Source organism: Acomys russatus, chromosome 8, assembly GCF_903995435.1.
Source record: "Acomys russatus chromosome 8, mAcoRus1.1, whole genome shotgun sequence".
In the NCBI taxonomy this organism is placed as follows: Eukaryota; Metazoa; Chordata; class Mammalia; order Rodentia; family Muridae; genus Acomys; species Acomys russatus.
The window spans coordinates 16,652,179-16,679,194 of record NC_067144.1 but is presented as its reverse complement, the minus strand read 5'-3'; the positions used below and the strand labels follow the sequence as shown (position 1 = coordinate 16,679,194).

Below are 27,016 nucleotides of genomic sequence, written 5' to 3'. Positions count from 1 at the left end.
TATACATGTATGTATATATATATATATCTAGACAGCAGTCCAAGGTTGCTGTTAATGGGTTCAAAACCTTAAAACAAACAAACAAACAAACTGTTCTCCCAGAATTAATCCAATACTAATTATTTCTTCGTGTTTTGAAAATTAATTCTGAGCTGGGCGTGGTGGCGCACGCCTTTAATCCCAGCACTCGGGAGGCAGAGGCAGGCAGATCGCTGTGAGTTCGAGGCCAGCCTGGTCTACAAAGTGACTCCAGGATGGCCAAGGCTACACAGAGAAACCCTGTCTCCAAAAACCAAAAAGAAAAAAAGAAAGAAAATTAATTCTGTCTGCTCTCTGAAACTAAGTAGAGTTGAACCTGGAGAGTAGGTGGAAAACCAATATGACTACAAATATATTTATTTGTTTGTTTGGTTGGTTTTGGGTTTTTTCCCCTGAGGCAAGGTTTCTCTGTCCTGAACTTGTTTTGTAGACCAGGCTGGCCTGGAACGCACAGTGATCCGCCTACCTCTGCCTCCCAAGTGCTGGGATTAAAGGCGTGTGCCACAAAGCCCAGCTTACAAATATTTTTAAATGTGGTATAATTATAAAATATCAAGAACAGGGGATGTAGCTCCATTGGTACTGCTTGCCTAACTTGAGTAATGCCCAGAGCTCAAAGACCAACATGGCATAAGCTGGATGTGGCAGCATAAAAGTGTAATCCCAGCACCTGGGAAGTGTAGACAGGAGATCAGGAGCTCAAGATTACCCCTGCTATATAGTTAACTCAAGGCTAGCCTAGGCAATGTGAGACCCCATCTCAAAACACAAGCAACGTTTTGTAGGACTTACTTTCTTACTTCTCTCTTTTTTAATGTTTTTTAATGTTTTTATCACCCGTGCATGTGTGTGCGTGCTTGTGCACAGGCATGCACGTGCTGAGGTAAGCACAGAAGACAGCTCCTCTCCCACCTGCTGAGCCATCTCACCCACCCTAGTTTTCTTACCTAGCCTTAGATAACAAAGGTAGGCTCTTCATAAATTCATAACAAAGACCACCAAAATAGTTAAGATATAATCAGTGCAGTTGTCTGACTTCTCTATTATGTATACCATGATCCACAGTATATAGAGACAAGTAAATAAAGCATTTGTCCCAGACTTGGGAGGAAGAGGCAGGAGGACTCTAAGTACTAAGCCAGCCTGGGATACTCAAATAAGGAAGACTATGTTAAATACATAACAACGCTGTGGCAATAGTGGAAAATTAATTCCTGCCATTTTCCCCTAAAAATACTATGATATATATAACACTAAGTGTTATACAATCTTTTTTTTTTTTTAAAGATTTATTTATTGCTGCACATGGTGGCACATGCCTGTAATCCCAGCACTCGGGAGGCAGAGGCAGGCAGATCTCTGTGAGTTGGAGGCCAGGACAGCCAGGGCTACACAGAGAAACCCTGTCTTGAAAAAACAAAAAGAAAATAAAATAAAGATGTATTTATTTATTATGTATACAATGCTCTGCCTGTATGTATATCTGCACGGCAGAAGAGGGCACCAGATTATATTATAGATGGCTGAGTCACCATATGGTTGTGCTCTTAACCTCTGAGCCATCTCTCCAGCCCCCTTATTACATATCTTTTAAATTTTGCTTTGTTTGTTTGTTTTTTATTTTAGATAAAGGGTTTCTTTGTATAGCCATGGATGTCCTGGAACTCAGATATCTATCTGCCTCTGCCTCCCGAGTGCTGGCTGGGATTAAAGGCATGAGCCACTACAGCCTAGATGAATAATTTTTTAAAAGATTTATTTATTTTTAATTTGTATGTATGAATGCTTTGCCTATGTTATTTTATGTCTGCTCATACAACATGTACATTCCTTGTACCAGGAAAGCCAAAAGAGAATATTGGATGGATCCTCTTGGATTAGAGTTACAGATGGTTGTAATATGGGCCTGCCTGGCCGCCTTTTTTATTTTTTTATTTTTTATTTTTTCTCTTTCTTCTTATTTTTTTAAAAGATTTATTTATTATTTATACAGCATTCTGCCCACATGTCCACCTGCCCACCACAAGAAGGCACCAGATCTCATTACAGATGGTCACGAGCCACCATGTGGTTGCTGGGAATTGAATTCTGGATCATTAGAGGAGCAGAAGGTGCTTTTAACCTTTGAGCCATCTCTCCAGCCCCACCTTCAAAAGAAAGGGTTTCACTATGTCATACAGGGATCAAAAGATCTTCCTGAAGCTGGACATGGCAGCATCTACCTTTGATTCCAGCACTTGGGAGACAGAGACAAGAGGATCTTAGTTTGAGGTCAGCCTAGTCTACATAGTGAGTTCTGGGATAGCCAGGACTTCAGAGACCCTGTCTCATAAAAAACCAAAAAACCAAAAACAAACAAACATCAAAAGATTTCCTGCTTCAGTCTAAGTAGGACTAACTGCATATCACCACATCAAGTTTAATCAACTTCCAAATAGTTCATCACACTCTTCTAAAGAGTCCTAATATTCATCAATAGAAATTCAGGCAGGGTAGTATACACCTTTAATCCAAGCACTGGGGAAACAAAGGCAGAAGTAGGCAGATCTCTGTTCAAGGCCAGCCTAATCTACATAGTGAGTTCTAGGGCAGGAGTCATGTAGTGAGACATGTTAAGTATCGAAAGAGGAGCGGGGGAGTTAATCTATAGCTGCTTGACAGTGGAGTTCAGAAGCAGAACAGCATTCAGCATTCACTCTTAACCAATGACTCCCCCAAAATATGTGAACTTTTAGGGTACTTTGAATACAGCTCAGTGGCAGATTGGGTACTTAATATATTCAGGGCCTTGAGTGAGTGAGTTTGTTTGTTTGTTTGTTTATTTTGGTTTTTCAAGACAGCGTCTCTCTGTGTTAGCCTTGGCTGTCCTGGACTCACTTTGTAGACCAGGCTGGCCTTGAACTCACAGCGATCCGCCTGAGTAATGGGATTAAACACATGTGCCACCATGCCCAGCCTAGGGCCTTAAGTTCAAGCCCAATTTAAAAAAAGAAAAGGAAAAAAAAAAAAAAGAAAAAAAAATTAGCAATAGGGGAGGCAGAGGCAGGTGGATCTCTGTGAATTTAAGGCCAACCTGGTCTACAAAAGAAGAGTCCAAGACAGCCAGGATTAAAGAGAAACCCTGTCTCGAGAAAAAGAAAAAAAAGAAAAGAAAAGAAATTAGCAATACTCTAAGGAGCCAGGTATAGTGGCTCATACCTATAAATGCAGCAGCCAGAGGCTGAACCTGACCCACAAAAGACCACGCTAAAGGATTTATTTCTTCTGTAGTCTTGCAGAAACCACTGTCTACCAAGGAACTTCAATCTGATCCAGCAGCACAGAGGCCTAGGCCAGAAACAAGCTGCATGGACTAGACTGGCAGACAAAAAAGTATTAGAACAAGCCAGGCACAGCGGTGCACACCTGTAGTCCTAGCACTCAGGGAGGCAGAGGCAGGAGGATTGCTGTGAGTTCAAGATCAGCCTGGTCTACAAAACAAGTCCTGGACAGCCAAGGCTACACAGAGAAACCTTGTCTCAAAAAACAAAAACAAAATGATAATAACAATAATAGTAGTTATTATTATTATATAGTATAGTACATAGTATTATTATATAGTATAAGTTGAGTCTATTTATTTCAGCACATTTGGATTCTGTGTATATGTTTTGAAAATGTTGCATAAGAAATAATGTGAGGTTAAGGCAATTGAGTTTCTGAGTAATATTAATTTGTAGAAGAAAACGAAGTGATAATAATTTGCCCAAGATCCTAAAATTAGTTACGCCTTAAACTATCTCTAGGAAATCCAAAGAAAGATTAACAATATTTCTCTCTGTGACTACTGGATTTTTATGCAAATAATTCGGCAGTATTAACTTGTTTACACACAAATCTAATTTCTTTCCATAATGTTGGTTTGGTTAGGCATTGGTCCACATATTATAATAAATACAACAATCCCACCACAAAGCGTGACAATATTTCAGTTTTCTTACTTTTCACCTCAGTTTTATTACAAATCTTGTTTTACCAGCTTCGACATATTTCACGTTGCAAGACAGAAAACAATGCCTCAACCATCTAATTGTCACTGCAGAACGAAAAATAAAAGTAGCTTATGTTAAAAACCAAACTCCAAACAACGTGCACTGTTTAAAAATCCCACGTCTTACAGCTTACACGTCAGACTCAAGACAAAATGGAAATATTCTCCGCATCTAACGAATTACTGCCAAAGAAAAGATAGCCCTGCTCAGAGCGGGAACTAACTTTCTGACCTCTTTTCAAAATGATAAACTAGCACAGGAAAAAAAAAAAAAAAAAATCACACTCGGGCACATGGAGTACTCTTCTCTCAAATCACTCCACAGAGAACTTCTTCATTTGCTCCGCCCTCTAATAACTCATGCAAAAGAAAGAAAAAAAAAGTTGAGCACCGTCAGAGAGAAACAAGACTTTGCGCATTCATAGAATGGCTTTCGAGCCTGTCCTCCCCGCGGCGGTTAAGAACCTGCATCTGCCCTTCACCGGGGTCCAAAGGGAAAGCAAAAGCTAGGCCTAAGGTTTCCCGGATACCGACGCCCAGAAACAGATTTCTCTGCAAGAAGTTTCTGCCGCCATCCCTATTTTATCAGCAAACGCTCCGGCGCCATCGTCTCAATCTTTGATTTTATCAAGAAGAGGTGGGAAAGGCCACCCAGGATTACTCTAGGCCTCCCCCCTCTACACACACACACACACACACACACACACACACACACACACACACACATTAGCTTAGGGGGGTCCCTCCTCATGCCTATCTTAAACCCGCCATCCCTAAGGTACCCCTCCGCACCTCTCGTTCCCGGCAGCAAGTCCCCCGGGATGTGGAAAGGCGCGGCAGAACCCACCGACCTCCCCGTTAAAGGGAGGAAGAAGGCCCGCACATGCCTGGGCCACCGCCGAGGCTCCGGGGGGCCCAGAGACGGGAGGGCAGGCCAGGGGCGGAGGAGGGACCATGAGCTGGCCGGGAAGAGAGGCTAGCGTCGAGGGGACGGCACTGCACCCCCTTGCCCGCGGGGCCGCACGACACACCGGGAGAAAGTGATGAAGGAGGAAGAGGGCGGTGGCCCGGCTGCGGGCCCCCTACTCTCCCGCCCGCAGGTCCCCAGCCGCGGCCACCGCGGGCTCGGCCCATCCCCTGGTCTGAGCTGGCAGGGGGCGTGGGGACCTGTCTAAGAACTGAATGGAGACCAAATCGAGGGTCTGGGGACAGGCGCGGGGTTCGGGGGGGATGAAGCGGGGGTGGGGGGAAGGGAAGGCTGCCTCCCGCCTGAACCGCAGACCCCGGACGCGGTCGTCGTCTGTTCCTCAGGAGAGGACAGGAGCTGAGGGGAAAAGCCCGGGCGAGGAATGCCCGAAGGTGAGATGAAATCGGGGGCCTCCCCGACAGCCTCCCCGTACCCCGACTCTTCACCATCCCGTAACCGTGTCTCTTACCGGTGATGGCCGTGAACTGCTGGATTAACCCCTTCAGCGCCGACGACGCCGCGGAGCCCCCGTGGGCAGCCATCTTACCGCCGCCGCCGCCGCCGCGGAACAACAACACAGACACACACGGCCTTCCCTCCCCCACGCCGTTGCGTGCTATGCGCAGGCGCACTGCCCGGCCCAAGGCTCCGCCCCCTCCCGCTGTGTGTGTGAGTTTCGCGCAGGCGTAGTCTCTGCGAGCCGCCGCGCGCCCAGCCGTGGTTTTGAATCCTGCGTTGCTCCCTGCTAGCCTCTTATTTGAAACACTAGACTCCTTCTCCAAGCTCCGAAGGTATTTTCCTAAACACGGCGTTGATGCCAGTGTCCTTGAAGAATCTTCAGAAGTACCAAAACCCTTCATGGAACGCTCAGGATTTCACATAAAGTAGATGTTTTGGGGCCGGGGTGATGGCTCAGTGGTTAAGAGCACTGGCACCGACGGGGTTCAATTCCCAGCACCCACATGACAGTTCACAACTAACTGTCCATAACTCCAGTTCCAGGGAATCTGACACCCTCACACAAACAAATGTGCAGGCAAAACACCAATGCACATTAAAAAAAAAAAAATTTAAGTAGCTATTTTGTTTCGTTTATGTGACAATGTGTTTCTTAAATTCTAAAGTGTAAATTAATAATTTAGTCAAAAAATAAACCAGTCAATAGTAAACTTTGATGGCTCGCTCTGTTTTACTTCAAAAATGTCTCAGTATGTCTCCTGTCAGGGTCATTCTTACTTCAGATATAAAATGAGAAAGTGTCAGCCCAGTACGTGATGGCTCATGCCTGTAATCCCAGCACTCAGTGAGGCAGAGGCAGGCAAATCTCTGTGAGTTCTAGGCCAGGACAGCCAGGGCTACACAGAGAAACCCTGTCTCGAAAAACAAAAAACAAAAAAATGAAAAACAAAAACAGGGGCAGGAGCGATGGCTCAGTGGTTAAGAGTACTGCCTGCTCTTCCAAAGGACACAGGTTCAATTCCCAGCACCCACAGGGCAGCTCACAAGTGTCTATAGCTCCAAGATCTAACACACACACACACACGCCAACGCACATAAATTAAAATTAAATAAAATATCTCTAAAAAAACAAAAAACATAAAAACAAAGACAAACAAAACAAACAAAAAGCAGGCTGAGCAAGCCACATGAAGCCACGCGAGCCACATGAAGCCACGTGAAGCCACGCGAGCCAGTGAGCAGCACCCTCCACGGCCTCTGCTTCAGCTCCTGCCTCCAGGTTCCTGTCCTGTTTTCTTTCAGTGGTGATCAGCACTGGAAATATAAGCCAAATGAACCCTTTCCTCCCCAACTTGCTTTATGGTCAAGTTGTTCCATCTCAGCAGTAGAAACTCTGAACTAAGACATTATTTTAGCTATTTAATATAGCTTTTATGTATACTTTGATGATCTTATACATACAAAGTAAAATGAAGAAATCTTTAAAAAAAAAAAAAGAAAGAAAGAAAGAAATATATATGCCAAGCTTATAGAAATGCTTTCAAAGAATAAATAGGCCACAAATCTTGTTCTATGAGGTTAGCGAAACTTTGATACCAAAACCAAACAAAATAGCAAATGAGACCAGAGCCTCATTTAAGGTTATGAAGCAAAAATTCTAAACTCAACCAAAATCCAGCCATGCACATAATACACTTTTGTCAATTGGGTTTACATAAAGAATATAAGCAGGGCCTGGGTAGATGGCTCAGTGGTTAGGAGCACTGGCTGCTCTTCCAGAAAACCCAGGCACAATTCCCAGCATCCACATGGCAGCTCACAACTGTCTGTAACTCCAGTTCCAGGGCATCCAACTCCCTCACATAGACAGATATACAGGCAAAACACCTATGCACATAAAATCAGTAAATAAATAGATCTTGAAGGAATGTAAACATAATTATACAGCTAAACATTATTTTACTATAACTCAGAATATACAAAGAGAGCAGTCGACAAGAGAGCACACAAGTGCTTACCACATGAGCCTGATGATCTAGTGCAATCCCCTAGTCCCCACAATGGAATAAGAGGACCAAGTTGTACTGTGGGCTTCAGTGAGATGGCTCAGGCACTTGTTGTCAAATCTGATGACGTGAGCTTGATCCCCAGAGCCCACATGATGGAAAAAGAACCAACTCCCACAGATTGGGGTTTATTTTTGTTGGTTTGGTTTTTGATTTTTTGGTTATTTGGGTTTAGGGTTTTTTGGTTTGGTTTGGTTTGGTTTGAATTTTGGTTTTTCAAGAAAGGGTTTCTCTGGCTGTCCTAGACTCGCTTTGTAGACCAGGCTGGCCTTGAAACTCAGAGAGATCTGCTTACCTCTGCCTCCCCTAGTGCTAAGATTACAGGCATGGGCCACTGCACCCAGCTCTCACTTATTTATTTACTTATCTATCTATCTATCTATCATCTATTATTTTTGGTTTTCAAGATGGGGTTTCTTTGTGTTGCCCTGGCTGTCCTGGAACTTACTCTGTAGACCAGGCTGGCCCTGAACTCACAACGATCCACCTGCCTCTGCCTCCCGAGTGCTGAGATAAAATGCATGCGCCACCACGCCCGCTTGGATCCAGTACTTTCTAACCTCCACAGCACTAGACACCCATGCCATAAATACATGCAGACAAAACAATCATACACATAAAATAAGTAAATATAAAAAAAAAATTTAAGTTGTCCTCTGGCCTCCATACGCTTGCTATATGGCACATGAGTGCCTACACACACACACACACACACACACACACACACACACACACACACACACACACGGAATGATACATTGTCTTCTTATTTTGAAGAGTTGAAGTGTGCAAAGATGGCTCAGCTATTAAGAGCTCTTACAGAGGACCTGGGTTTAATTCCTAGCATTTGCACAGCAGTGCACAACTGTCTAACTCCAGGCCCATAAGATCTGATGGCACCACATACATGTGGTGCACAAACATTTCACGCAGATCAAAACATCCTGTGCTTCTCCCTCTTTCCTGGCATCTTTGGTCACTGGTCCTCAGGAACAAGGGAACAGAAGCAAGAAACTGGGGATTCAGAGGGCCCTCAAGTATGACAGAATGACCTCTGGGAGCCACCTCAGCGAGAAAGCTCAACTTTATTCCCAGTAAACAAAGGCTACATAGTCCTTGGGGTCTGGGGGGGGGGGAGGGGAGTTGTTCACAGGATAGGTGTACATAATTGGTTGCTGCTAGGAATTCCAGAGATGCTTTTATTTGTATTTGTCAGCGCGATTCTATCAAATGAACAGGGCACAGTACCTCATTATCCTACAGGCCCAGAGAGCTAGCAGGGAACTGTGTCAAAGGTCATATTCCAGATATGGTTAGGGGAATCTGTGCCCAAAGACACTCTCCAGATGAGGCCAGGCAGAGAGGAGGAGGCCCTGCTGGGGAGCTGAGCTCAGAAAGGCTATCTGGGTGGAAGACCTGCAACCTCAGACAGCAGGATCCTCCAACACATCCATACACATAAAATAAAAAGAAGTATTTTTTAAATAAATAAATATAAAAAACAAAAAGTAAAGGACACAATGTGATTGCATGGTGTTTAGGCGCCTCTGGGCTGCAGGGCTTGGGTGGTACACTCTTCCTTCTTCCCAGAATTCCTTAGCCCAGGGCTGGGCCTGCCCTTTCCCAGAGGCTTTTCCAGACATTTTGTCTCCTCTCTCTCCTCTACCTCTCCCCCCTCTTTTATCTGAGCTTCCCTCCCTTCCTCCATACCCCCCTTCTTCCCTCCCTCCCCTCTCCCCAACTGCTTCCAGTAAGCCTGCATTTATTTATATGTAACTTCATCTTGCCATTTGCTCATTCCGGTAATCAATCTGATGGTCCTGAAGTTGTAGATCAAAAATTCCAGATCAAAGCGGGCATTGATGGTGCACAAGTTTAATCCCAGCACTTGGCAGCAGATGCAGGTGGATCTCTAAATTTGTTTTTTTTTTAATTTATTTATTTATTAATTCATTCATATTACATCTCAATTGTTATCCCATCCCTTCTATCCTCCCATTCCTCCCTCCCTGCCACGTTCACCCTATTCTCCTCCCCTATGATTGTGACTAAGGGGGACCTCCTCCCCCTGTATATGGATCTCTGAATTTGAAGCCAGCCTGGTCTACAGAACTAGTTTCAGGATAGCTAGGATTACACAGAAAAGCCCTGTCTCAAAAAATAAAGGAAAGAAGGAAGGAAGGAAAGGACCAAAGAAAAAGGTTCCTTTAAAATCTGACAAGGTGATAGCCTATGGCCATATCGTGGGGGAGGAGGTCTCCCTTGGTCTTAGACCTAGGGGAGGGGTATTGGGTGAAAGTGGGAGGGAGGGAGGAACAGGAGGATACAAGTAATGGGATAGCAATTGAGTTGTAATCTGAATAAATTAATTAAATTATATATATATATATAAAATCTGACAAGGGCAGGCAGGTCTCTGTGAGTTTGAGGTCAGCCTGGTCTACTTATTCAGTTCCAGGCCATCCAAAGCTACATAGTGAGAGTATCTGGGGGGTAAAAACAAAAAAACAGAATAAAATTTGAGTTTGAACCTAGACAAAAATAAGCTAACAAGATTGGGCCCAGGGAGATGTCAGTACAAAGGCATGCTGGCCACCTTGTTAACCTGAGTGCAATCCCCTGGGCCAGTCTTTTAGGTGGGCCCTGTGTGACTACCATCAGAAACACATATTAGGGCTCAGTAGAGGAGGAGCCTTCCCAGGCGCCTGTGATTTTTATTTGATTCCAGCACTGTCAAAACAAAACAACAAAAAACAAAAAGGCTACACAGAGAATCTTTTTCTCAAAACAAAACAACAAAGCTGGGCGTGGTGGCGCACGCCTTTAATCCCAGCACTCGGGAGGCAGAGGCAGGCGGATCGCTGTGAGTTTGAGGCCAGCCTGGTCTACAAAGTGAGTCCAGGATGGCCAAGGCTACACAGAGAAACCCTGTCTCGGAAAAAACAACAACAACAACAAAAAACAAAAACAAAACAAAACAACAAAGATGGAGCAAATGCTCAGTTAAGGCATGCAGCTATTTAGGGTATTATGTGTTATATCAGGAAAACCCCAGCTGGTGAGGGTAGCGATTCTCTGGAGGAGTGGGGGTGGGGGGATAGGAGGGTGTGGGGAGGCCTTCAGGCTTCAACACCACTTCCCTCTGACTCTGCAGACACTCCCTCTGTCGTCCTAAGTGTCATCCTATGCTGATGACAAGGGAGCTGCAGCACTTTGGACCACCACACTGAGGTATCCATCCTTGCTGATAAGTCTCTTTGGAGGCTTTCCTTCTAAGCTCATTGGTTCGAGTTGAGTTACTCTCCCTTCCTGAACTAGTCCCTGTGCCAGGGAAGAAGGCTAGGGTGGGAGAAAAGCATAACTGGTTAGTGTAACATATGGCTTTGTGGAGGAAAGCGCTGTAAAGCACCAGACCGTGGTACTTGACAAGGAGAAAGGAGGAGGAAGAATTGATGTTAATTAGGCAACCAATAGGCTCTTCTCCATTCATAAAATTTCCTCTGAACAAGAAAGGCTCCTTCCTCCACTTCCCTTTAGCCTGGTTCTCCTTTTACCCAGAATCCTTCGGAACAACAGTTTCTCAGGTTCCTTAAGACCAGGAAAACAATCACTAGAACCTTCTATCTCTCTCTATGAAATTTAAAAGTTGATATTGTGCAGTAAAGAGCACCGGTTTCTTTTCTGGAGGACCCAGGTTCAATCCCCAGCACACGTTTGAAAGCAGTCTGTTACAGCAATACAAGACAAGCTAATACCTGGCCCGTCTTACACTGCATACAGGTGATACACAGAAGCTGGGATAGGCAAAACATTCATACACATAACAAAATAAAAATAAGCCTGGCGTGGTGGTATTTCTTTAGTCCCAGCACTTGGGAGGCAGAGGCAGGAGGATCTCTTGTAAGTTTGAGGCCAGCCTGGTCTATAAAGCGAATCCAGGATAGCTGTGGCTACACAGAGAAACCCTGTCTCAAAAAACCAATAATAAATAGATAAATAAATAAATAAATAAAAATAGCCATATGGTGTTGGTGCATGCCTTTAATTCCAGCACTTGGGAGGCAGAAGCAGGTGGATCTCCATGAGTTCGAGGCCAGCTTGGTATACAAAGTGAGTCCAGGACAGCCAAAGCTACACAGAGAAACCTTGTCTCAAAAAAAAAACAAAAAAACAACAAAAAAAAACCAAGCAAACAAAAAGGTTTAAATGAGCCAGGCGTAGTGGCACATGTCTGTAACTCCAGTACTTGGGGAGGCAGAGGCAGGCAGATCTCTGAGTTCAAGGTCAGCCTGGTCTACAGAGTGAGTTCCAGGACAGCCAAGGCTATAAGAGAAACCGTGTCTTGAAAAAAAAAAAAGAAAAAAAAAATAATAATTATTATTATTATTTTATTCTCAGGCTGACAAGATGGCTCAGTGGGTAAAGGCGCTTGCTGTCAAGTCTGACCTCAGAGTGTGATCCCCAGGACCCACTTGATGGAAACCACTTCCCACAAGTCCCCTGACCTCTGTACACCTGCTGTGGTATGTGTGAGTGCACACACACAAATGTAATGTGTCTTTGTTACTTTTCTATTGCTGTAATGAGATGCCATACCAAATCAACTTGGAGAAGAGGTTATTAGAGGCTTAAAGTTTCAGAGGGTGAATCTACGAAGGCAGGCAGGCACGGAGCTGGAGCAGGAGCTGAGAGTTAACCACCAAGCAGAGAGAGTGACAACTGGGAATGGCTTGGGCTTTTTTTTTTTTTTTTTTTTTTTTAAATAGTTTTTCGAGACAGGATTTCTTTGTGTAGCCTTGGCTGTCCTGGACTTGCTTTGTAGACCAGGCTGGCCTCGAACTCACAGTGATCCACCTGCCTCTGCCTCCCAAGTGCTGAGATTATGGGCCCATCACGCCCTATGGTTTGGGCTTTTGAAATCTCAAAGGTGGGTCCACCAAGGCCATGCCTCCTAATATTCCTGAAACAGTTACACCAACTAGAGACTGAAGCATTCACACATATAAGCCTGTGGGTGTCAGTCTTGTTCAAACCACCATAACATGTAATGGTTTTAAGTATTTATTCTCACAGATAACAATGGGTTGTTTATTGCAAAGCCCTTAATCAACAGAGACAGAGCAGATGTGTCGTGAGGGACGCAGAATGGCTCTGTGGGACTCCGAGGACATCTGAGACCCCAGGCTCTATTGTCAGAGATGGCTGTTTCTTTTTGTTTGCTTGTTTGTTTTGTTTTTTCGAGACAGGGTTTCTCTGTGTAATAGCCCTGGCTGTCCAGGAACTCTCTTTGTAGACCAGGCTAGCCTCGAACTCACAATGATCTGTCTGCCTCTGCCTCCCAAGTGCTGAGATTAAAGATGAGCACCACCACACCCAGAAGAGATGGCTGTTTCTTATTCTAACAAATTCCCTTTCAGTAGGGTAGGGGTGGGGGCACTAAGTACCCCAACGTGTGCAGGTAGGGGAACTGACGGATACAATTATCTCATCTGGGTAGTGTCTGAATTTCTACTGAAGGAAGGGACTCACACACACACACACACATACACACACACACACACACACACACACACACACACACACACACGGGCTCCGGTGGGGGACCAAGCTTGCCATCAGCCGCTTGGTTAGAGAGTTGTTTTCATACTTGGTTCTCCCCAGGAGCGGAACCCCTGACGGAGATTCTGAACCTGCAGTTAATTTCCCCTGAAGACTTAAAACCTGCATCCACCTGCACAGGGACTTAGGAGTAGTCTAATGGCCTTCTCTGAATACCCACTGACTCCTCCGAATGCCGGGACATGAGCTGGACAGCTTCGCCTCTGGAAATCATCCCAGTCCCCATAGGCCCCACAACCTAGCAGGATCTGGTTTCCTAAGCATTTCCAGAGAAGAGCCAGAAGTCAGGGAGGAGGGTGACACTTGTCATCTAGACGATAAGAAATTAAGAGTGCACCAGGCCAGCATGGTCTACATAGCAGTTTCAGGCCACCCAAGGCACCTTGTCCTCAAAAGAAAACAAAAATACTTGGCCCAACATAGTAGCCCACACCTTTAATCTTAACACATACACACACACACACACACACACACACACACACACACACACACACACACCTCCCAATGGCTTTAGTAAAAAAGAGTTCTTTACATAGAGAAACCCTGTCTCGGGGAAAAAAAAAAAAAGCTGCTTCTCTTAATATCACAAGGAAGCCGGGTGGGATGGCACACACCTTTAATCCCAGCACTCGGAAGGCAGAGGCAGGCGGATTACTGTGAGTTTGAGGCCATCCTGGTCTACAAAGCGAGTCCAGTGTAGCCAGGGCTACACAGAGAGACCCTGTCTCCGGAGTGGCGACTGTAGGGTGTGTAACCAGGCCCCTGTGGTTCCAGCTCCAGCTGTTCTCAGCTGGCTTCTGCTCAGCCTGCTGCCACGCCCCTGGGGTCGGTCTGAGTCCTGAGTTCCCCCGCTGGGGGGCGGCTAGTCAGTCAGGCTGCCTTCCGCTTCCAGACAAACGAACCAATTTCAAGGTCCGAGGTTCGGTCTCCCTCCCAGGGGCGGCTAGAGCACTTTTGGGTGAGCCCTGAGGCCAAGAGCGCCGAACCCGGCAGGGAAGTGGGCAGGTGCCAGAGGCGGGTCCTGGGAGAGAATGCTTCCCCTGCAGCTACAGAGACAGTTTATCCATGGGTGCCAATAGCCTGGCATCCAGCGGGCGGTCTACCCCTTACCCCCCAATAAATAGACTCTCCGACGGTCATGGTGGAGTGAGAAGTGAAGCCAAGCAAAAACCAACTTTATTTGTGAATTAGGGAGTTATATACCCTGGGGAGTGAAGATGAATATGTCTGATTTGCTGAAGGGGCCAGAATACCGAATCTACATACTGTGCCTTAGTAACTTGGGGGCCTTTATCACAGGAAGGAAGATAGTACTTAATGATCCTATGTGTGAGGGCTTGGCGCCAGGGGCATAATTAGAAACCATTTGTTGGAGGCTAAGATCTCAGCAAGGGGTGGTGGTTCCTGGAAATTCCTGTGCCTGTTATCAGGGAAAGTGCGGTCTGTGTCTTTTTATATGATGCTCCATACAAAATTCTGGAGTGATCATATCAGGTGAGATAAGAGGCCCCATTGAGAAAGAGGCTCATTCTTCATTTTCCTTTGAGAAGACCAGACCTCAACCTTTATCAGCAGAGCCCTACATCCACCTCCCCCCACCCCAAATCTAAGGATGCTAATTCCTTTCCCAAGCACTGGGTGCTGGTAAAAACTGCAAAGTTTAGCCGGGTGTGGTGGCACACATGCCTTTAATCCCAGCACTCAGGAGGCAGAGGCTGGTGGATGGCTATGAGTTCAAGGCCAGCCTGGTCTACAAAGAGAACTCGGGACAGTCAAGTCTACACAGAGAAACCCTGTCTCGAAACACCAACACCAAACCAAACCAAACCAAACCAAAAAACTGCAAAGCTTTATTTACTCTTCAGAGCCCAAGTCTCCCCACATATCCAGGTGCCTTATTAGGGTTTCTGTTGCTGTGATAAAACCCCATTACGGAAAGCAACTTGGGGGAGAAAAGGGTTTATTTAATCTCACAGCTTGTAGCCCATTACCTAGAGAAGTCCAGGCAAGAACTAAAGAATAAGCCATAGAGGGGCACTGTGTGCTGGGTTGGTCCTCATGGCTCGCTCAGCTTGCCTTCCTATACCATCTAGGGCCCCTGGGCCCTCCCACCTCAGTCACCATGTAGATGTCCCACAAGGCATTTCCTCAATTGTGGCGGTTCTCTCTTCCTAGATAACTCTAGCTTGTGTCAAGTTGATCAAAGACAACCAACCGACCAGGGCACCAGACCACCATTTTTTATGGCAGTTTGTGAAGGTATACCAGTAAGCCCGTCTAGAACGCTGTGCTCCCAGACTGGCCTCAATTCCTCCCTGCTCCCAACAAACCCCAAACAACAAAAACTCAAAATCTGGGAGGCTGCAGAGATGGTTCAGCAGTTAAGAGTACTGTCTGCTTTTTCAGAGGACCCAGGTTCTAATCCTAGCACCTCCATGGCAGCTCACAATTGTCTGTAACTGCAGTTCCAGGGGATCTGAAGACCTACTCTGGCCTCTTCAGGTACCAGGTATACATACATGCAATCAAAACAGTCATAAATAGAAAATAAAGAGCCAGGCATGGTGGTGCACACCTTTAGTCCCAGCACTCGGGAGGCAGAGGCAGGCAGATCTCTCTGAGTTGGAGGCCAGCTTGGTCTACAAAGCAAGTCCAGGACTGCCAAGGCTACACAGAGAAATCCTGTCTCAAAAAATAAACAAAAAAGAAAATAAATAATAACTTTAAAGTCTTTTTTTTTTTTTAAGGGTCTCAGTAGATAGCCCTTGCTGGATTGGAACTCTGTTTGTAGTCCAAGCTGTCCTAGAACTCAGAGATCTGCCTCTGCCTCCTTGGTGCTGGGATTAAAGGCTGGCACCACATGAAAAGAATCAATTGTCTGGATTTTTATTTATTTATTTATTTTTGGTTTTTCGAGACAGGGTTTCTCTTGTAGTCCTGGCTGTCCTGGACTCCCTTCGTAGTCGAGGCTGGCCTTGAGCTCACAGAGATCCACCTGTCTCTGCCTCCCAAGTGCTGGGATTAAAGGAGTGCCTACCATGCTTGACTCTATTTATTTATTTAATGTTCATTAATGTTTTGCCTGCATGGTTGGGAACTGGACAAGGGCTAGCTTCCCTGAGCAGACGCCCCCTCCCTGCCCTGTGCTTAATCAGCTTTAGTCAACTTCCCTGGGAACTAGACTAGGGGCTCACTTCCCTGAGATCCAAACAAAAGCTCACTTTATCAGATTAGGGCCAGCTTCCCCTTCCCCAATTGTGTGGGAGACCTTGCAGTGTAACAGCTATATCAGACGAAAATTTTAGATAAGAGTGCCCCTGCAGCATGACTCAAAGCTCCTCTGTCCTGTGCTTTATCAATTAAGGCCAACTTCCCCTATCCCCTTTACCCAATTATGTGATACCAAAGTTGGGAAAGTCCCGCTTGTGGTTTCTGCCTTTAAAAACCTTATATTCTAAGGAATCAAGGCCGCCCACCTTCCTCAGCCTCTAGGGGAACGACGGTCCTTGTTCCGGAGCAAGATCAATAAAAAAGACCCCGTGTACATTACATCTGGCTGGTCTCTGGTGGTCTGTGGAGATTTTGTGACTTGGGCATTTCACATGTACGTCAGTGTGAGGGTGTCAGATCCCCTGGAACTGAGTTATAGACAGTTTTGAGCTGCCATGTGGTGCTGGGAATTGAACCTAAGTCCTTTGGAAGAGCATCCAATGCTCTTTTTTTTTTTTTTTTAAATTTATTTATTATGCAGTGCTCTGCCTGCTTCTACCCCTGCAGGCCAGAAGAAGGCATGAGATCACATTATAGATGGTTGTGAGCCACCATGTGGTTACTGGGAATTGAACTCAGGACCTCTGGGAGAGCAGACAGTGCTCTTAACCTCTGAGCTATCTCTCCAGGCCACAATGCTCTTTCTCTCTGTCTCTCTCTGTCTCTCTCTCTCTGTCTTTCTGTCTCTGTCTCTGTCTCTGTCTCTCTGTCTCTGTCTCTCTGTCTCTGTCTCTCTGTCTCTGTCTCTGTCTGTCTGTCTGTCTGTCTGTCTGTCTCTCTCTCTCTCTCTCTCTCTCTCTCTCTCTCTCTCTCTCTCTCCAGGGTTTCTCTGTGTATCCTTGCCCGTCCTGTACTCAATTTGTAGCCCAGGTTGGCCTTGAACTCACATAGATTTACCTGCCTCTGCCTCCCAGTGCTCTTAACCACTGAGCCATCTCTCCAGCCCCAATTATTGGGATTAAGCTTCAGTCTGCCTACCTGTGATGTTATTGCCTACTTGCTATGAGGGCATGGCCCTGCCCAGGGCTATATAAAAAGATAGACCCTCCTTGTGGCTGTCTCTTCTACCTCGCCCCACCCCCCACCTCTCTCTCGTACCCCTCCCTCCTTTTCTTCTCTCCCCCATGTTCATTTAATAAACTTCTATATATCTAATATCTGTTGCATCTTATTATCTAATCATCTTATTTTTTAAATCATTACACCAATTGCATGGATTTTTTTTTTTAAATCAGCGTAGTAAACATAAAATACTCTCTGCAAGGTGAAATGAAAAAACCGATGTCAAGGTGAGAGGCTAAAACTGTGAAAATTAAGACCCTAAATCTAAATGTACCACTTATGAGAGAGAGAGAAAGAGAGAGAGAGAGAGAGAGAGAGAGAGAGAGAGAGAGACAGAGAGAGGTTATGCTTAGACATAATCACTTGGCACAAAGCAGGCTGGTGATAGGCAGTTTGATAAGAACTCAACGTGTATGTCTACCTTCCTAGCAGGGTTGGTAGTGGCTGTTTAACTTCAAAGCCAGAGCAGGTTGAGTCAGCTGCAGAAGGGAGTTCGTTCCTGGTATGGCCCACCAAAGGTGAGCTGACTTTCAAAGTAAGAGCTGGTTAGGGATTGGTTTTTGTCAGGTACCAAAGAAACGCAGAACAAATGGCTAAGCATGCTATCTATTCGCATACCAAAGTGCATGCTTGGCCTCTGGGCTCTCTCAGGACCTGTGGCTCCTCCCAGAACGTCTCACCCCGCCCCCTTTCCTTTTCTCTGCTTCTTATTCCTGTGTAGGTCTGCCATGAGCTCTCTTGGTTCTCTCTCCTCTCTCTCTCTCTCCCTCCCTCCCTCCCTCTCGCTCCCATCATAGCCTGGTTCAGTCTGGACTCTTCCAGAGGTTTATGGGTGTACTTTCCCTCATATCTACAATAAAATCCTTCTCCCCAACCATACCTTGGAGCTGTCATGTCTTCATTTTCATTCAGTTGTCAGGCATGTAGTCAGTGAACTCAGCTGTCATTGATTGATTAGCTGGGGTTATACCCTGTTCTGCTGTTACTTGTTACCATGGATATAGATAGAAAAAAAAAAAAAATCAATGCTTTCCTAGGAGCATGGGGAGTCTTACTCTCCTGGGGATATTTTTTGTAACTCACCACAGAGAAAAAGTCGAATTTCCCAGTACATAAAGAATCCTCTGGAAATCGAGAAAAGTAAAACAAAACGAAACAAAAAACCAACATCCCAACAGAAAGAACTCAAAAAAAAAAAAAAAAAAAAAAAAGCAAATGGTCCAGAATGTTGAAAGGAAAACTAACTTCATGCTACAAGGTAGCTCAGTGCGTAGAGTCCTGGGTTCACCTCCAGCACTGACACAAATGTATCTCAACCCCTTTGTTGCTTTAAAATTGACTGCACTGTGTGACTGTCTTGTGTATATGTGCATAGCTGTGGAAGTCAAGGAACAACTTTCAGGAGTTGATTCTCTCCTTCCATCTTGTAGGTCCCAGAGGTCCCAGGTTTAGGTCATCAGTTTGAAATATGAACTATGTGCCACACAACAGATATGATGTGAAGAAGTTTATTATAGTGGTGGGGTACCCCAGAGAGAAAGAGAGAGACTGGAGGAGAGGGAGAGAGAGAGAGAGAGAGAGAGAGAGAGAGAGAGAGAGAGAGAGAGAGAGAGAAAGTTAAGAGGTAGGAAAACAAGAGAGAAAGGTAATAGAGGAGAAAGGTAAGAGGTAAGAGAGACAAGGTGGGATTGTCCTTTTATATACTCCTGGGCAGGGGCAGGCCTAGTGAGGTAAGTAATGACATCACAGGTTGCTAGGCAGACTGGGGCAGGATGCTAACAATCAGGCAGCAAGCACCTTTACCCACTGAGTCATCTCAAAGACTCTCATCTTCTGTAATAAATGCTTTATTTAATAACGATGTGCAATGTCCTACAGAAACACACAAACCACAGCCATGAAATTAAGGCACAATATCAAAGGACAATTAATGCACAAGTCACCATAATTTTTTTGTTTTGTTTAGTTTGTTTTTGTTTGTTTGTTTTTTGAGACAGGGTTTCTCTGTGTAGCCTTAGCTGTCCTGGACTCTTTCTGTAGACCAGACCAGGCTGGTCTTGAACGCACAGCGACCTGCCTGCCTCTGCCTCCCGAGTTTAAAGGTGTGTGCTCACCATCCAGCTCAGCCACCAAAAAACTTGAAAGTATTTATGCCCAGGAGGCCTCAGTCATTCACAAAGAACCACAGACAATGGAGGAATGCTGAGAACAAACAGTCTTCCCAGGGAAGAGCACACCAATTGGTTACCTAGTACCAAATAGTCAGCCTTGAAAACACACACACAAGTAACACTGTATATAGACTGAGCAGGATATATTAGGAATACGTACTATTAACCCTGCTGGGCAAGAACAAGACCCCTACCACAATTTTGAACCAAAATTGAAGCAAGCTTTGGATACTGGCCAGGATGCTGGACATTGGTCAAGACCATTCCTGGGTTCCTAGAAAATAGCCATGGACAAGTCACATTGTGCAGAGGCTCAAAAGCACAGCCATACGTTTTTTGTTTTTTGTTAAAGATCTACTTACTATTTATACAGTATTCTGCCCACATGTGTACCTGCCCATCACAAGAAGGCACCAGATCTCATTACAGGTGGTTGTTAAGCCACCATGTGGTTGCTGGGACTCGAACTCAGGACCTTAGGAAGAGCAGACAGTGCTCTTAACCTCTGAGCCATATCAGGCAGCAGCTATTATGTTACAGAGTTTATTAAATGAACATGGGGGGGGGAGAAGGAATGAGGGAGGGGTACCCCAGAGAGAGACAGACAGACAGACAGACAGAAACAGAGACAGAGACAGAGGAAAAGAAGAGGAAGGGAAGAGAAAGAGAGTTAGAGTAAGAGGGAGGGGCGAGGTAGGACTGCCCTTTTATATAGCTCAGGGCAGGGCCACGCCCCCATGGTAGGTAGGCAATGACATCACAGGTAGGCAGACTGAAGCAGAATCCTAATAATAAGGCCACAGTATTCCACATCAGGTCCAATCAGAGCATATCTCCGGCAGTACCTCCTGCTTCCTGATGTACCTCCTGTGTACTTCCTGTCTACATCCAAGCAGGGGCACGAAAACATGTGTATTGTTATCTCCCATAAGTAATAGCCTCTAACATCTAACATTAACAGTGTCTGTGTGTATGTGTGTGTGTGTGTGTGTGTAACCACAATTAATAAAAAAAGAGGCCATGAGTTTGAAATAGAGCAAGGAGGGGTATATGGGATGATTTAGAAAGATGAAAGAGGAGGGGAAAATGATGTAATTGCATGCAATTTTAATCTCAAAAAAATAAAAATAAAAACTTTATGTATGGGTGTTTTGCTCACATGCATGTCTGTACATGTGTCCCCAGAGACCAGAAGACAAACAGATATGAGCTAGTATGTGTCAGTTGTCATCCTGTAGATAAGCAATCAACGTTAACTGCTGAGTCATCTCTACAGCCAGGCCACCAAACTGTAAATAAATGTTGGATTAAAAAAAAAAAAAATGTGTGTTAGCCGGGCGTGGTGGCGCACGCCTTTAATCCCAGCACTCGGGAGGCAGAGGCAGGTGGATTGCTGTGAGTTCGAGGCCAGCCTGGTCTACAAAGCGAGTCCAGGACAGCCAAGGCTACACAGAGAGACCCTGTCTTGAAAAACCAAAAAAAAAAAAACCAAAAAAAAAAAAAAAAGAAATGTGTGTGGGGCTGGAGAGATGGCTCAGAGGTTAAGAGCACTGACTACTACTCTTCCAAAGGTCATGAGTTCAATTCCTAGCCAACCACATGGTGGCTCACAACCATCTATAAAGAAATCTGGTACTTTCTTCTAGCCTGCAGGCAGAATGCTGTATACATAATAAATACATAACATATTTTTTAAAAAATGTGTGGAGGAGGCCAGGATGCAGCACCCTTTTTTGTTTGTTTTGTTTTTTTGTTTTTCAAGACAGGCTTTCTCTGTGTAGTCTTGGCTGTCCTGGACTCGCTTTGTAGACCAGGCTGGCCTGGAACTCACAATGATCCAACTGCCTCTGCCTCTAAGTGCTGGGATAAAAGGTGTGTGCCAACACACCCGGCTGGTGCAACACACTTTTAATCCCAGCACTTGGAAGCAGGAGGAAGTTGATCTCTGAGTTTGAGGCCAGTCTGGTCTACAGAGGGAGTTCCAGAACAGCCAGAATTACATGGTGAGATTCCGTCTCAAGACAGCAAACAATAAAGCACAGTTGCTGGAGCCAGTAAGGCTATGGCAGAGAAAGCTTGACTGCCTGAGTTTACCGGTGTCGGATTCCTAGAACCCACAGAAAAGTGGAGAGAGAGCACCAACTCCACTGAGTGGTCCTCTGCCCTCTACATGTGTACCACAGCACTCCCTGAGTGTTCTAGTACATGGCTGTAGCTCCTAGGAGAATGGTTGCTAGGATTCTGCTTCAGTCTGCCCACCTATGATGTCACTGCCTACTTGCCATGAGGGCGTGGCACTGCAGAGGGCAATATAGAAGGACAAGTCTACCTTGCTCCTCCTTCTTACTCTTCCTCTCTCTCTCCCTGTCTCTCTAGCCCTCTCATTCTTCCTCTGTCTCTGTCTCCCTTTCTGGGGTATCCCTCTCCCGTTTCCTTCTCCCCCCATGCTCACTTACTACACTCATATAATCTAATATCTGCTGCCTTATATCTTATTACCGTATTATCTAAATCATAAAAACGGTGAGTTCCAGGTGTTAGAAATAAGTTCAGGGTTGCAAAGAAAGAGACCACCAGTCCAACTGAAGTGCCTGGACAGGCAGCTGGTTCCTTAACTGGCTAGTCAAGGAAGAAGGAAAGGGCAAGAGGCCACTGCCTCAGGTTACAGAACTCCTGGAATGCAGCAGGGGCCTTTGTGTAAACAAAGGTTTTACTAGGCTATTGTGTGTGCCTCTGCGTGTGTGTGTGTGTGTGTGTGTGTGTGTGTGTGTGTGTGTGTGTGTGTGTGTGTGTGTAGGGACATTTGCATGAAAGTCTCACATTGTGGGAAAGAATAAAAGAGATTTGAATTCCTTGTCCTAAACACATTTTCTAGTATTTAATAGGAAAGACTATATTTAATGTCTTACACAGGCTGGCAAGGCTGTTAGCATCGTCCCATGCCCCACCTCTGAACAGGTTTAAAAGTTAAAATTGGGGCTGGAGAAATGGCTCAGCCATTATAGGCTAGGTTCACAACCAAAAGTTAAATTTGTCTTAAAAACAAATACAATCCCAAATGATTAAATGAACGACTTTTTTCCTTTCTCTCTTTGAGATGGAATTTCCCTCTTAGCTAGGGATTAAGGGATGGTCCTCCTGTCTCCTGAGTAGCCAGGCTGTAAGCATGTACTACTGTGCCTGGCTCTAGCTCTAGCTCCTGTAATCTTCAGATTTATAAAAACAAGGTCTTCTAAGCACTCACTCATGGTGGGAAGCAAGCTATCTGCTCCTAAGGTCAGTGCCTCTGCTGTTACTCCTTGGCTAGCCTTATTTTTTTGTAATTCGGGTTTGCCCTGGAGAGTTATTTAATTATGCTCCATTTTCAACTACTCATGTGCCCTCTTTTCAAGAGAGAAATCTGAATTTATTCAAGAGCTCTGACTCTTATTTCTAGGGTGTATCCTCCTAGGAACACTAGGAATTTAATGATTATGTCTAAGGGATTCATTTTTTTTTTTGCGGGGAGGGGGGGTGTTCTGAAACAGGGTTTCTCTGTGTAGCCCCAGCTGTCCTGGGCTCACTTTGTAGACCAGGCTGGCCTCAAACTCACAGATCCCGCCTGCCTCTGCCTCCTGAGTGCTGGGATTACAGGCGTGTGCCACTAGTGCCCTGCTAAGGGATTAATTTTATGAGGCAATTTCAAAGAGGAATTCTTGGCACCCTCATGGTTGAGGGACTGGTAAAGATCAAATTGTCAAATGATAGCTCTCGGTAACAGCTTGGCTATGGAGTGGGGCACACCCCATATTCTTTTATATATATATTGTATATGAGTGTTTTATCTGCAGAAGGCATCAGATCACATCATAGGTGGTTGTGAGCCATCATGTGGTTGCTGGGAATTGAACTCAGGACCTCTGGAAGATCAGGTGGTGCTCTTAACCACTGAGCCATCTCTCCACCCCCCACCTCATATTCTTTTGAATCAGCAGCTCTACTCAGAGTCATCATGAACACTCAAGGCCTTTTACAGATCCTTCAGGGTTTTCTCTTTTCTCCAATTGATCCCTTGTGTGTCTTGTTTTGGCTATTTTGTAATTTTTTTCTGGAAGATTAAAAAAATTTTAAAATTATTGTCTTCCTATATGTGTGCATCATATGTGTCTGGGACCCACAGGGGATGTATACATGGCTGTGAACCTCCATTTGGGTGCTGTGAACTGAGTCTGGGTCTTTTGCAAGAACAAGTAACAGCCGGGCATGGCGGCGCATGCCTTTAATCCCAGCATCTGAGAAGCAGAGGCAGGCGGATCTCTGTGAGTTCGAGGCCAGCTTGGTCTACAAAGCGATGTCCAGGACAGCCAGGGCTACACAGAGAAACCCTGTCTCAAAATAACAAAACAAAGCAAAGCAACAGTTGGGATCATTTCCTCCTCAGAGGCCTTTAGGCCCATCCTTTCACACACCCTGAGTTCCTGCTAGCGTAGGAAGCAATAAATTACGTCTCAGTTATGGTTAGATTGTCTCAGTGTTCTCGAGGGTATAAAGTCCAAGCTCACTTCCAGGTTTAGAAAACTCCGCCAACCCCTGACTCCCCCCAAACTCAGAACTTGGCATCCCACCAATCCTCACCCTGGAAAACCACAGGCCTCCAGAAACCCTATGTACGCCTAGCTCCTGCTTAGTTCCCTGCTGCCGTTTGTCACCATTTTGTGTCCCCCAGTAAAATTCTGTGAGGTTTGCTATGTCCTCAGAGCAGCAACACATACATTGAAGAAACCTCTCCCCTCAAGGATGTAACAATCTCTCCCTCCCCCCGCCCCTTGGTTTCTCTGTTATCTTGGCTGTCCTGGACTTTGTAGACCAGGCTAGCCTTGAACACAGTGATCCGCCTGCCTCTGCCTCCCTGGGATTAAAGGCGGTAATATCATTCAAGATCACCTGGGTCCATACTAAATACCAGCTGGTTAAATATTCCCTGTGGTTTCGCTTTTACTTTTTACAAATGTAGATGTTTCTGTGCATCACATGCTTGGCTGGTGGCCAGGAGAGCTGCCCGGGGAGTGCTGAAAATTGAATCCAGGTCCTCGTCACTGCTGAGCCACCTCTCCAGGCCCTGCTTTTGTTTTTTGAAACAGGGTCTCATTTTGTAGCACTGTCTCTAGCCCTGGCTGGCCTGGAGACAAAGATGGCCCAGAGCTTTGAAGAGATCTACCTGTCTGCCTCCAGAATGCTGGAATTAAATGTATGGGCTACTACAGCCAGCCAAAGAATAACTTTTTTTCTTGTAGATACCTGCTATAGGTTGTTTTGCTAAGTACTTTTTAAAATACTTTTTATTTATAAGTGCTCTATCTGCATGTACACCTTCACACCAGGAGATGGCATCGGATCACATTATAGATGGCTGTGAGCCACCAGGTGGTTGCTGGGAATTGAACTCAGGATCTCTGGAAGAGCAGCCATCTCTCCAACCCTGTTAGGCAGTTTCTGTTCTGTGAGCCAGGGAGGTTTTTGCAGCTACCTACAGAAGCATGGGTGAGGAGAGGTTGTTTATAGGCACATGGTGGCACAGGCAGTTGCTACACTCACTCACTGAAAAGCCCACTCTAGAATGGGTACCACTCCCGTTCAGGGCAGAGAAACTTACATCTCAAGCTGGCTTCTAACTCCCTGTGTAGCGGAGGATGTCCTAGAACTCCTGCATCTCCTGACCATTCAAAGTTGAGGACCGTGTCCCGTCGTCCCCCTGCCCCCACCATGTTCCTCCTGCTGCCTCTCTGTGTGTTACTAAGTACTGAACCTAAGATCTTGGGATGTCAGACCTGCCTGCCTGTCTTATAAGTGTGGGGACTGAAGGTGTGTGCTACTATGCCCAGCAACTACATCTTTAAGGCCTATGGGAGCTTTAATATAATGCATAATGTCTAATTTTTATGTAGCCAATTTTTGCTGTGGATTTTGAGTAGTTTCCCTGGGGCTGGAAATGTAGCTCAGGCAGAGGATGGGCACCCAGCACCTGTGCAGCTGTGGTTCCCCTCCTGCAGCACAGACAGGACCTTAAAATGCAGCTCAGCTCGACGACCAAACCAAAATCCTCCAGCCTTAGCTTTGATAGGGCTGACAGGTACCACCATGCCTGGTCTGTAGCCATTATTTTTATTAAAGTGTAGTAAAATAGACATGAGAGCCAGTTTTTATTATTCTTTTAATTTTTTTTTTTTCTTTTTCTTTTTAAAGAACTCACAGAGAGAGTCCCATGCTTCTGCCTCTCAAGCACTGGGAGCAGTTAGGCTGTGTCACCATGCCTGGCCTCTTTTGATATTTTTTTTTCAACATTTGCACAGTTTTAATACTCTGAGAAATTAAGTATTTTCCAACACAAATGAAGAAAAAGCAGTTCACTAATGAACAATAAAAAAACTTAAGTAACAAAGGCATAAACAGTAGGATTAACAAAAAGGCTAACAGAAAACTTAAAAATCTGAAAACTTAAATCAGGATGAAGACTTCCCATGGACAAACAAGCAGCCACGTATATAAATTCTAACTATATCACACTGTGGTCTGGTTTCCTTCCCCCTTTTCTGGTCATAAACTATTCCACAGAGATTCAATCTGATTGATAACTTTTAATTTGAAGCCAACACTGTCTCCTTAAAGCATTAAGTTAAATTACTCTTAGAAAAAAATTATGCCAACATAAAAACAATCTCAAAACTTGGAAGGAAAAGTTCAAATGACAAAAATGTGGCTGAAGTCCAACACTGTCCTAGGACAGTTTATTCTTACCAGTAAACAGATGCCAGGACACCAGAAAGGCTACTGAAACTACAGCTTGCTAAAATCTTTTTTATTTTATTTTATTTTTTAATGTATATGAGTATTGTCTGTGTGTATACCTACATGCCAGAAGAGGGCACCATATCACATTATAGATGGTTGTGTGCCACCATGTGGTTGCTGGGAATTTAACTCAGGACTTCCGGAGAGCAGACAGTGCTCTTAACCACTGAGCCATCTCTCCAACCCTAAAAGCTGTCTTAATGAAAGGAAAGATGGCAGTAGAAGCTAAATTTCACAAGATGGAGTCAGTAGTATGGATTTATCTTCCAAAGAAAGCCTGGACAAACCCAGTACACCACTTTCTATCTATCTCTGGGCACAAACAAGCAAAAGTCCGAGCCAGCAGCAAGCGATAAGGGTGCTGTTCAACAGCAGAGCACAGTGATTTTCTTGCAGTAAATTCCCTTTTTCTAGAAGCAATCAGTAAAAAAAATCCCAGCATTTGCCTTTTCACACCAAGATACCACGGTGTGAAAAGCTGTAAGCGCTGAAGGCTCCTGCCACT

The 27,016-nt window shown here is 45.1% G+C and overlaps 1 protein-coding gene across 1 annotated transcript in view; it reads right to left on the bottom strand.

Annotated features, from left to right (window-relative positions):
* Ubxn7 (UBX domain protein 7) overlaps positions 1–5,657 on the bottom strand; it is a 50,914-nt gene extending 45,257 nt beyond the window's left edge. The window contains exon 1 of the mRNA XM_051149768.1: positions 5,506–5,657. Coding sequence (XP_051005725.1) covers positions 5,506–5,578 — 73 coding nt within the window. The 5' untranslated portion in view covers positions 5,579–5,657. The remainder of the gene's footprint in view (positions 1–5,505) is intronic.
* Between the last annotated feature and the right edge of the window lie 21,359 nt (positions 5,658–27,016).